The sequence below is a fragment of the Mauremys mutica genome, chromosome 7 (assembly GCF_020497125.1).
Source record: "Mauremys mutica isolate MM-2020 ecotype Southern chromosome 7, ASM2049712v1, whole genome shotgun sequence".
NCBI lineage: Eukaryota > Metazoa > Chordata > Testudines > Geoemydidae > Mauremys > Mauremys mutica.
The window spans coordinates 99729606-99742606 of record NC_059078.1 but is presented as its reverse complement, the minus strand read 5'-3'; the positions used below and the strand labels follow the sequence as shown (position 1 = coordinate 99742606).

Here is a 13001-nt window from a genome sequence, read left to right as displayed (position 1 = left end):
CATGCCCCTAATCATTCTCGCTACCCTTCTCTGGTCAAATGCAACAAGACCTTTATTCAGCATATTAAGGGTATGTCTACCCTGCAGCTGGCCCAGGCCATCTGACTCTGGCTCAAGGAACTCGGGCTATGGGACTGTTTAATTAGGGTGTAGACATTTGGGCTTGGGCTGGAGCCCGGACTCCAGGACCCTGTGTGGTGGGAGGTTCCCATGGTTTGAGTTGCAGCCCAAGCCCAAACATCTAAACCACAATTAAATAGCACCACAGCCCGAGTCTTGCAAGCTTGAGTCAGCTGGCATGGGCCAGCCGTGGGTAGGGCTGGCTCCAGCTTTTCTGCCACCCCAAGCGGCAAAGCAAAAAATAAATAAATAAATAAACGAGCGGTGGCAACTCAAAGAGGAAGAGAGGGAATGAGGGACCCGCCACCGAATTGCCGCCGAAGACCCAGACGTTCCGCCCCAATACCAGACGGAGTGCCGCCCCTTTGAATTGGCCACCCCAAACACCAGCTTCCTATGCTGGTGCCTGGAGACAGCCCTGGCCGTGGGTGTCTAATTGCAGTGTAGACATAACCTATGTGACCAGTATTGGCCTCGTAAGTACAGCTTATCTTCTTCACCTGTGTCCTTATATCATCACCTTAACTAAAACACAGTTTCTGGCAACAAGATGAAGTGGGTATTAGAAAAACAAAACCACGACTCCCTTGTTTATAGTATATGTGATACCAAAGACTGCTATGCATGGAAAGACACACCCATCAAATTAAAATTTTCTCAGAGATAAACTCCTGAAACAGAGAGCCTCTCTGGTGGAGAATGTATTGAATGTTCACTAAATGGGAACTGTTCTACTACCTCATCTGATTCTGAACTACTTTTTATTCAAGCTGAATTCTCATGTACTTCTAAATCTAGAAGTAGCCTGCTAACAAAGCCTTCCCTCCATCCCTGCCTCCTCTCCCTGTGAGGCATGTTTCAGCAGAATGAAAGATAGATCTTAGTCATCATCCCCAACCTGACATTTTTATAAGATCAGAATAAGGCTGTGCTGCGCCATAGTCATGACTAATGAACCAAAAATATATTGGGTTAAGCCTAAGGCAAAAAAGGGTGTATGTTACATCAATTTTGGGGAGAAAAATTACCCTTTAATTGACGTTCAACAGCAAATTACATTGTATCACATTAATTAGAAGATGAAGAGTAACTGATTCCAAATTATTCTCTCTTACTCTATCACAGTCCCTATTTTTAAGTGATGCTCTTTCTCTGAATTAAATCAAATTCAGTACTTGTGATGCTCCTTTATTATAAAGTCTAACTAGATTCTTAGACATTGTCATAAACAGTTAGTTAAGGGTTAAGGTTTTTGTCTACCTGTAAAGGGTTAACAAGCAGTACCTGTGGACACCTGACCAGAGGACCAATGAGGGACAAGATATTTTCAAATCCCTGTGGAGGGAAGTTTTTTTCCTGTTCTTTGTTTTTTAGGGAGTCTCTCTTGGGAATTAAGAGAGTCCAGACATCTTAATCAAGTCCTCCCAGGTTTCTGCAATAAATTCTTCTATTCAAGCTAGTGAGTATTAGCAAGGAACTAGTATTCTTATACTTTTATTTCTGTATTTGCAATTCTGTGTTTTGCTATAGAATTTCTTTAAGTCTGTACTGTTATTGCTTTTACTGAGAAAGAAAGGAGGGGGAATTCTCTCCAGAGATTGATAAGTTTAGACCCTGTATATTGTTCCATCTTGGTTACAGAGACAGTGACTTTCTTTTATTTTTTAATCAATCTTTTTCTGTAAAGGACTTGGTTAATCTTTCTTTGGGTGGATTCTCAGAGAAAGGGGAGGGGGAGGCATCCCTCTGTAGTTAGATCCCGGTATCTCTCCTAGGAAAAGGTATGGGGGAGGAAGCAGGGGGGAATGGTTTATTTCTCCTGGGTGTAAGAACTCATAGATTTGGGGCTCTTGGGATCCCCAAGGATTTTGGGGAAGGACTGTGTCCCAATCCATGTACCTGATTGGGTGGTGGCAGCTTTTACCAGATCTAAACTAGGATTTTTAGTTTAGAGGGAAACCAGTGCAGGTCCCCATTTTGGAACCCAACAGCTCCAAGTGGGGGTGAGACCTATGACAGACATATTGAGTAAGAACCCAAGATCTCATGAAAAAAAGTGATCACACACACTTTTAAGCAACTACAACAAAACTAAGACAAATATACTTACTTTAAATGATTGGTATCGTTCATCAGTTAACACGTCTTTAGCTCGAGAACTCTCTCCTTCTTCAATTATCTCCTGTATATACAGTAATAGGTTACTTCTTACTTCTGAAATTATTCAACTGTAATATAATAGTCCAGTGGGAACTCTTAGCAGCAGAGAGAGAGAGAGAGAGAGAGGGCACCCTTGTTTTATTCCTAAAGGACCAAATCCTGAAATCCTTACTTAAGCAAAACTTCCATTAACTCAAGAATGGAGTAAAGATTTGGTCCACAAAAAATATTGCACATTATCAGCAGCTGGGCGTCAAGTTATTTCCCAATTGTCAATTGGATTGCAATTATTTCACATGCTTTACTGAGCTGTTCTGAAAATCATATTTCAGCATTTGATTGAGTTTATTACAAACAAACAAACCCAGAAGCACTGTGACAATGAATATATTTTTGCTCAGTGTAAAAAAAACAATCTCCACTCTATTGTGCAGGAGATCTGAATTGAATTCCCAGCCCCCAGGCCAGCAGAGGCTAAGAGCATTGTAGAGGCAATATTCTCACCCCATGAAGGAAAGGGGAAAAGGGAAACAGAGTGAATCAAAACATTCAGCAGTGACCTCTCCAGATAACTAAGGCATTCTGCTCTATTGTCTCCTGAAATAATAGTGGCTGAGACATGGGGTCCTGAAAGGGCCAGAAACTAAAGCAATGAAAAATGTAGGGGATTCGAAAGGGCCCAACAGGAATGTGGAGTTTACCCCTCACCTGGATGAAAGGCTTTTCTGTAAGTAGGCGAGAGGGCGAAATTAACACTAAGACCCAGATTCACAAGGTATTTAGGTATCAGTGGGATTTAGGCACCAAAGTACCTCTGTGAATCTGTGCCTAAATTACTAAAATATGTACAGGTTTTGCCAAAACTATATTTTCAAAAAAGCATTAAACTAACAAAATGATGTTGCCATGTACTGTGCAGAACAAGTCATATATGAAGAGGTATTAAGTCATCTAAATGAGAGAATGTAGTTTAAAGCACCACACTATACATGGTATCTCATTATTTATTCTTGAATTACCTGAATTCATTAGGAATGTTTCTGTGACAAGTAATGTTTATTGAAATTTAAGGAATGCACAAAAAGTCAGATTATTATAAAAGTTACACTGACATCACTGACTCTTTAATAATAGAGGATAACCTAATTCTAATACAGGAGAAAAACAAGTTATCCCCACTGACAAACATCTTGGCCCCCCCTTTGGCCCCTAAAAAAATTAGAGCTGTAAAAGAAACATCTAGCAGGGAAGTCACTGTAACATTACCTCAATGACATTTCTGATTTCACTTCCCATGCAAGGCAGTCCTTCTAGATCTTCCATTCTGACTATAGTAAATGGAAGGAATTTCAGCACAGAGGCTGCTCTCATAAATGCAAGGCAAGATACTTCATTTTCTCTGAACTCATAATTTTCAACCAGTATCTCAAAAGCATCCTGGGATAAAAAACAAAAACAAAAATCAACCAAAGTTAATAAAAGCTGAAATATTCTATATGCCCCTTAGAAAGCTTAGAGTTTGCAAACTGATTCACAGAAGATTTCTTTCTACTATGGCACACAAACAGTAAAGCTGGCTGGAAACGTTTTGACAGAACCATTTTCTGTTGGAATGTGCGGTTCTGCCAAAATCAAAAACGCTTCAAGAAAATGTCAATTTTGTAAAAATTTCATTGAGGAGAATAAAAAGAAAGGTCTGACAGTGACAAAATGTCCTATTTTGACAATTTTAAACCAAACATTTTGACATTTTTGTATACATTTTTATTTTGCATAATATTATATAATATAAAATAAAAGTTAAGACAAAGTGTTTTTCTTTGATTGATCCAAGACTAATTATTTTTAACATTTTCCTTCACAGAGAATTTTGAAATGTTTTGGTTTCATTCCAATTCGGAGTGAAGCTGAATTTCAAAATCCTTGACTAAATGGAATTTCTGTCCTCCACACAGCTCTAACCGGAAGTGAATGACCCACAGGCACGTTTTCATATGAGTGCTTAATTAGCAGCCTGGTACTTGAGCACTAGAGATGATTTAACCACCTCCATGTATTTAAGAAAACTCTACAGAGCCTGCCAAGGTGAAATAGCTTCTGCAAGTTTTCAAAATCTGCCCAAAGGTACTTTATTCAGCATGTCACTACATGACATCTGTGTTTCTCAAATACAATCAAAGAAAAGTATGTGGCAGGCCCAGCAGCCCCAAGAGTTTGTTCTCTTCTTTCAACTTGCAGCCATGTTTCTAGTCAGCCTGCTCAACTAACAGCACTTGCCCCTCCCCTCAACTTTTCAGCCTATACAAAGGGGAAAAGGCAGTCTTTGATGACTCATCACTAATCCTTGGCTTGGTTTATTGAAGCTCCTGCACTCACAAACTGCTTGACAGAGCAGTAGTATTTACTATCCACATACCATGTGCAGAGCTTTGAAAAAACACAACATCTTCAATTCTTTAAAAATAGCAAAATTCTTTGAAAAATGAAATGCAAGGACCAGATCCCAAGATGGTTCAGAAGGCATTTGTCATCTTTTCCAATGTAGCACTTCTAAATTTCAGAGGAAAACAAGCTGTGTAATAATATCTGAAGTCCAACAACCTTAAAAATAGTGACCATATAAACTTCTGAAGACTTGGTGCAGATTAGCAGCCAAAAACGTGAGTGCTTATTGAGACCCTACACAAAATCACAGAACTTCCCACGTCTACAAAACCAACTTGAGATTTTGCGTACTTGATCAGAGCTGTGCAAAATGTTTGAAGAGAATATACCGCAAAGCAGGGTGTTTGGGGAGATCTAGTGTGACGAGGAAGAATTTGGATACTTTGTGTTAATGCTAATTGAACAACCCATAATCCCTCAACTGTCAGAAACCCTCATTGCTTATGTTTCTTGTCTTCGTGTAGCAGTAACATAACTCCTTCCCTTCTGCTCCCTCCTTTAATCCATGAGCCACTAAGTTCTTCAGGAAACAATGAAGGGGTGGCTGACATTATCTAGATTCAGGGGGCTGCGAATTAAACCCCACTGTTCTCTAATCCAAAGGGTCTTCAGAGGGCAGGAAGCACGTTGGGAATAAGGAAGAGTAAGACTTTCTCCCACCCTCTACATATTAGTGCATGTCTCATGATGCCCAGTACTACCTACCCCGCTGAGTAGATGGCCAGGAAGGGGTTGGAGAGAAACAGGGAGTGGATGAAGCCTGGCCCCCCAGCCTCCACAGCCTGGCAGCCAATAGAATTAAACTAGAGTTAAAAAGAAAGTAAACTCACAATGAGGGCTGAAATAAGTTACTTTCCCTGAGACCAAGGAGATGTGGGGGTCAAATGGGAAGCAGGAAAGGAGTTCTGAGTCAGGACTTCCCTCAAAGTGCCTTGCTACTCTTTACACAGGGTTGATCATAAAGGGTCAGTCTGGACCTTTGTTAGTGTATAGGTATGGTGAGAACAGAGCAAGTGTAATACAGGCAGAGTGAGCCAAACACCAGAGCAGATACAGCAGTTGATGGTACCTAGAAGAAAGACAGCAAGACTACCCAGCTCTGACTGAGCAGTGTTTCTCCTTTCTCCTCTAATATTGAGGGCTTGTTATGTATGTTTCAGGGTTAGATTTACATTTATTTGTAATTAATTTATTTATTATTCATTAAGTCTTAAAGATTTAGATTTTGCTTTGAGTTTTAATTTTAGATTATGTTGTTCCTCAAAATATATTAGAGACAAAAATCAAGTTAAAGCATAATGACTCGTACATCTTAAATTCTACCTGCTTAATGTTTCCAGACATAATGTGCCTGGTCCCAGCCCCACTGACTTACATCACGAGAGATTCTGTAGAGTTAATCTTAATTTACACCAGTGTAAAGGAAAACAGAATTTGGCCCAGTAGATCGAAAGGGCCCAGTATGTCTGGAAGTTTTTTTTAAAATGTACTTCGTTCTAATCATTTAGTTTATTAAAACTGAAAGAATTTTTCAAAATTCATTTAATTTTTGCAATGAATATTGATTACATTTCACATTTCAGTCAGCTTGGACAATGAAAATAGGCCAGTTAGAATGCCATGGTGTTAGGGTTGTAAACAATGCAGGGTTGTGTTTAACATGAAAGAAAATAATTGTTTTCATGGAAATATTTCTATTGACTTTAGAATTTGTGAAACATCATTTTCAACAAAATGTAAATGTTAAAAGAGGTACCTTTTATTGAGTAAAAGCCTTTTTTCTTTTGCCTCGCTTTTTCTACATTCTCACCTGAAGTGCTCTATTCCTCTGTGTTCATTGAACACCTGTTCACCTTTTCTAACTCGGAGACTATTGTGGCAGATGTTTTGCTAGGGGGTGCATTCTGATTTAGGAATATGTCTAGTTTTTTCTATCCTTTCATTTAATCAGGAATTGGTTTCACTCCAGTTAGACCCAGTCAGGGATTCATAGATAATAAGGCCAGAAGGGACCATACTGATCATCTTGTCTGACTTTCTGTATAATACAGGACTTCATTGAAATAGTCAACATGTTCAAGCCATAAACGGTTTTGTGTAGTGTCCAGCCTCCTTCACTTGCATTAAATGAAATGATGATCTAATTCAGGAGAGGACCACTTGGAACTGTTCTACCTTCTTTTCCTTCTCTGGACTCAAGAGGATCCCAACCAAATTGATTTACCTTCCAAGGCTCCAATCATGCATTCAGTTGTCTATGATTGGACCTACATGCTCATACATATTCTGGGGAAGTCAATAGGGTTCTGCATTCTGCATGGGCATGATCTGTATGCAAGATCAGGACCCAAGACCTTTTGTTCCATCAGTAGACAATGTTTAACCTTATTATAGATACGTCACTGATTCTACCACTAAGCAAAACTATATGAAGCGCATTGTAGCCTTTGTGTGTGTCTTATATGCTGAATTGAATATTAACATTCTGCCTGCTTTCCTGCAGTCTTCTTTATATAGCTAATAGCATTCTCACACAATAGGTCCAGAACCAATTCGCTTTTGAATCTCTCATGGTTTCCTCTATTGTTTTCAAGCACAAGCTTCTTATAACACAAACTCATCAGGGCATCATCTTGTTACAAAGAATTTTGTTTGCTATATATCTTTTCTGCAGGGTAACCTTATTCCTTGCTCTCCCCAAAGCTTAGTCACCTTTAATCCATCTCACTAGAGGAATCCTATTTCTAGCTATATATTTATTTACCAGCTCCTGCTACCAGACTAATAAGTGTTGCACTCTTCTGTTTTCAGAACATCTCATGTAAGACCTCTTGAGATAGGGAGCTGTTTAGGAAGATGTTTGATTTGGTAGCCTCTGTAGCTATTTATACTCAGTTAACCCTTGGGTATAAAAATTCACAGGGAGGGGAGAAGATTTTTTTCTGAGAAAAGACTGTCTACTAAAGCAAGCCACAAAATCATAGGTTCTCATTAGCCTTCTCTAAAGTTGTGAAGCTAATTTCTAATTATAGAAATAGATTCATTCATTACACTTTCATTCATTCATTTGCCTCATTTTTTAAAATATTCAATTTCTTAATTTATTCATTTCTTTAGATACATTTTTAACAAGGGTGTGTGTGTGAAAATTATATACATGATTTTTTAAAGGAAGCTATAGACAGCAACAGAAAACTAACTTAGAAAAGGGGACACATCCCATTTGTGCACACCAAAGGATGGGAGATCACACTCCACAGAGATTCACCCAGTTATTGGGGTGGGGAAGGGCATATATAGCACCTTCACACACCAGTGCAGTATGGCAGCCGAAGGGAGATTCATCCCAAATTTGGGTGTGGTGGCCAGAAGGTGTTTTCATTAGACTGGCTGGAAAACAAGAATTCTTTTTCATTAAAAATGTTGAGGTTTTGGGATGAGAGAGAGAATTAGCTAATACCTTCATGATTACAGCAATAATGTGGGATGTGGTAAATCCAGTTCAGGTCCTTGACCAAATCAAGCAGAGCACCCCACATAAAACTCTTCTATCAGTGTTGACAAAATTTTCATTGGGAAGTTTTCAAAGGTCCAGGAGGGAATTTCTCATCAAAACCAGAGAGAGCCTCACTCTAGAATAGCCCAGTGATTAGGATATTGACCTGGATGTGACAGATCCCAGTGCAAATCACTGTTAAAAATCAGGCAGAGTAGGGACTTGAATCCAGGTCTCCTATATGAGTGCCCTAATTTTTAGGCTATTGGCTATTCTTGGTTAATTCTCTCTTATCAGGAAGTGTATCCTGGACCTGAGAAACCTTCCCAACAAAACTTCAGTTAAAAGTGGTTTCGCTGAATCAACAGTTCTCAACAAAATAGTTTTGTTAAAAATTCCCAACCAGTTCTAGTTTCCACCACTAGTTTCTATTTTCACACCAAGAGAAAAGAGTTTTAACCTCTTCTGGGAGCTCCATGGCAGGCCACTGAATCAGTGCATCCTTAGCCAAACCTCTCGCTAGCCAATCATAACGTGGTTGATACGCTGGAGGGTAGGGATAGGATACAGAGGGACCTAGACAAATTAGAAGATTGGGCCAAAAGAAATATGATGAGGTTCAACAAGGACAAGTGCAGAGTCCTGCACTTAGGACGGAAGAATCCCATGCACTGCTACAGACTAGGGACCGAATGGCTGGGCAGCAGTTCTGCAGAAAAGGACCTAGGGGTTACGGTGGACGAAAAGCTGAATATGAGTCAACAGTGTGCCCTTGTTGCCAAGAAGGCTAATGGCATTTTGACTTGTATAAGTAGGGGCATTTCCAGCAGATCAAGGGATGTGATCATTCCCCTCTACTCAGCACTGGTGAGGCCTCATTTGGAGTACTGTGTCTAGTTTTGGGCCTCACACTACAAGAAGGATGTGGATAAATTGGAGAGAGTCCAGCGGAGGGCAACAAAAATGATTAGGGGGCTGGAGCACATGACTTATGAGGATAGGCTGAGGGAACTGGGATTGTTTAGTCTGCAGAAGAGAAGAATGAGGGGGGATTTGATAGCTGCTTTCAACTACCTGATAGGGGGTTCCAAGGAGGATGGATCTAGACTGTTTTCAGTGGCAGCAGATGACAGAACAAGGAGTAATGGTCTCAAGTTGCAGAGGGGGAGGTTTAGGTTGGATATTAGGAAAAACTTTTTCACTAGTAGGGTGGTGAAGAACTGGACTGGGTTACCTAGGGAGGTGGTGGAATCTCCTTCCTTAGAGGTTTTTAAGGTCAGGCTTGACAAAGCCCTGGCTGGGATGATTTAGTTGGGTTTGGTCCTGCTTTGAGCAGGGGGTTGGACTAGATGACCTCCTGAGGTCCCTTCCAACCCTGAGATTCTATGATTCTATGATAACTGTTTTACAGTTTTACTAGCTGCCTGCAGGTCCTTGCGTGGAAGAAGGACAATGAAGCAGAGGTGTTACGCCATTGCAACCTCTTTCTGGGTGAAGTTTCTATAGCAGGGAGCGTGTTGAGAATGAGGTCAAAAGAGTTTCTTTTTCTTACTTGGTTTAAACTACAAAACAAAGTGGTAAACTAAGCACACACAAAAAATCAACATTAAACTCAGAATTAACACAACATTAAACTCAGAATTAACAATAGTGGAATTATGACCTTTTAATGGCAGAAAGTGGAAATGGTTAGGTAAAGTAGCTTAGATTTAAGACAGTCTCTCCGTCTGTCACCTAGGGCAGAATTTTGCCCTTTTCCCCACAAATACAGCAGCTGGCCAAGAATGGAAGTTAAATCTGAGGGTTGCACTGGTTGGGAAACTAGCCACTGTGAGGCAGGGTATTACAGTATTGCCACCCCCAACCATTCAAAACTCATGCCTCAGGCCCCAGAAAGTTATGAATTTGGCTTAAAACTCATGAGATTAAAAAAAAGACATTTGTGCTTCTTTTTTTTTAATTTGCCCTTTTTAGGATACACTCATTTCACATTTTCAGTCTTTTTCCTCACCTCTGAGAGCTAAGAACTAGAGCTAGTAGAAAAATTTCTATCAAACCAGTTTTTCAGAAGAAAATTGAGGTTTTGACTAAATGAATATTTTTGTGAAGAGTGTTTTCTTGTTTTGACAAAAAGTCAAAAAATTCCATTCATAAAATAACCTATCCTACAGCCAGCTCCACTAAAATCCTACTATTTTATTTTTAATGAAAGCTGAGAGTATCATGTAATCACTTCACTGAAGGACCAGAGCTTTAAGAAAAACAACAAGTATCATGAAACTCACAATAAAATCACAAGAATTGGCAACACTGGAATTGTCATGTTGGGAATCAGGCAGGGGCAAGGAAAACACAGAGGCAAGTGGGGTTTCAGTGTTTTATTATAGGTAACCTGGCAGTGATGTAGATAGCACTGCTTCCAGATTAATCCCTATAGTGCTGTTCAAATGGGACGGTCTAACAGTCAGGCAACTGTGGAAAGACCCGGACACAAAAGTTAAAATAGCGCTCAGCTTCAGCAGCCAATCTGGAGCCAAAAATAATATGCTAGGAAATTATTTACTTGTTAAGATGGGTTTAACTCCCCCACAAAGATGTTCGTTCTCAAACATGTGATCTTATAAAAATGGAAGAGTAGGCTTATGCTCAAAATAGGCAGTGAATTCAGATCTGTCTGAATTAGCCACCAAGGAAAGAATATTTTATCACTGTAGATAGCAATTATATGAATTTGAAGAAATTGGGATCCCATTTCTAGATATATTTGCATAAAGATGTTGAGATGGCTCAAAGAATGTCAGAGCTCCATTCCACCTAGCCTCTTCCCTCCCCCTTCACAATCCTCTCCTTTCCTCCTCTCCTTATTCGTGTATGTCTTCTATTTTATTATTTTTACCCAAACCCTCATATATTATGTCTATGTAGTATTGTCTGGGTTTGTATTACCTGGTCTTGCGGCTTTGACAAGGTGTAAAATTGCATAATTCCATAATTCTACTGGACAGCCCATGAAATGTGCAGTATGTGGAAACATATAAATAGTAAAAACCAAACAAAACAACAACAACAAAACTAACAAAAAGCAAAGGAAAAAGGACCAGAGAAAAGTCTGCAGTGATACAGAAAGAGGCAGAGTATCTTTGGGGACAAAACAGGTTTCCTTGTTCTAGTATAATTGCTTGTTCGGTGTTAAAAGAAAGGGATTCTTTCTCCAGTTCTTCACGAGAATGACACCCACCACTCCAGCAAGGGCAGTTTGGGAGTAAGAGATTATGGTCCAGATTATGGTGACATTATCAGGCCTCTGCCCCACCCCCACGTTGTTACTCTCAGTACAGCCTGTGCACTTTAAAACTCCAGAATAAAGCTTACAGAAAGCCTCAGCTGCGAGAGACTTTTCTTTTTTAGATGGTTGGCCACAGCAGGTTTACACAGAGAACAGAACCTAAAGGTATGGCTTCCTGCCTGCTTGTGAAGGTAAACTAGACAGACAGAGATATATGTAGAAAACAATTTCAGCAGGTAATTGCTATCATCATCATCATCATCGTCATCATGTTCCTATTATGCCTCTAGTGTTTAGGGCAGTGACAAAGCTCCTCCACTCCTGTCTGTTTCTGGCAAGTCTTTCAATGGCTCCCCAACTGTGCCTCAGGTTTTTCAGCTCGGCTTCCACAGCTCTTCACAATGTGGTTTTCGAGTGGCCTCATTTTCTCTTGCCTTCAGGTGTTCATCTTATTGCTACTCTGGTCATGGAATCAGTTTCCATCCGAAGCACATGATCAATCCATCTCCAATGTCTCCTGGCAATGATGGTGCTCAGATCCTCTTGGCTGCACTGTGTCAATAGATCTTGGTTTGAGATTGTTCTGGGTCAAAAGATACGGAGGATTTTTCTTAGGCAGTTTGTATGGAATGAAGACAGTTTGGACATGTCATACTTTCTCATTCCCCAGCATTCAGCACTATAAAGTAGTGTTGAAAATACGCAGCTCTGATCAATCTTGAGTTTGCATCTTGTGTGCTCTAATGATCCCCAGCATCTGTGTCGGTGGGCGCTCTTTGCTTCTGGTAGGTTCAACCATGCCAGATTGGTCTGTGGGGCGGGGCCAGACAAAACAGACACCCTCATCCTCCAGGTTGGAGGTTAGGCACAGGGTTAACAATCCCATCCCATAAAAAACAAAATATGTTATGGAAACAGCGACAGAGAAATCGACCATTACTGTGTGTGATGGCCTTCAGGAGTCAATGTCCCACATGACTGCCAGTGGTGAAAGCCGAAAGGAAACTCAACACCAAGACAAAACTGTCCTCTGGTGTTCGTGCCTTGTCGTGGCGGGACAGCTTGCATAATTGCTATACAGTATGTAATAATGATACATGATTGTGACGGGGTGTACCTGGCATTTGCAGCTCCCTACAGGAGGCCTTATGGTCCAACTACAACCTGACCCATGAAGCAGCAAAGTGTCAGGAAAGGAGCAGTGAAGGCGGGTCCCTGAGACATGGCTAGAGAGGCCTACAGAGGCCTCACAGCAGTTCAAGCAGCCAATCAGCACCCAGCAGGGTCAGAAAAAAGGAGCTGCAGGGCCTGAAAGATCAATCCCTGGTTGAGACTGGAGGGGCAGAGAAGGGTGCTCCTCTCTGGCCAAAGGAGCTTAAGGGATAACCCAAGTTTGGTTCTGTCTGCATTTGCTGGGTTTGCAGGCAGAGACAGGACCTAAGAAATCTAACCTTAAGGTAAAAGGTGAAGCAAAAAGGGGCCAAGTAGGAAGTG

General features: G+C 40.6%; 1 protein-coding gene across 1 annotated transcript in view; it reads right to left on the bottom strand.

Annotated features, from left to right (window-relative positions):
* DNTT (DNA nucleotidylexotransferase) overlaps nucleotides 1-13001 on the bottom strand; it is a 221801-nt gene that overhangs the window by 89977 nt on the left and 118823 nt on the right. The window contains exons 5-6 of the mRNA XM_045023028.1: nucleotides 3547-3717; nucleotides 2231-2302 (exon numbers count right to left, since the gene is read on the bottom strand). Coding sequence (XP_044878963.1) covers nucleotides 2231-2302; nucleotides 3547-3717 — 243 coding nt within the window. The remainder of the gene's footprint in view (nucleotides 1-2230; nucleotides 2303-3546; nucleotides 3718-13001) is intronic.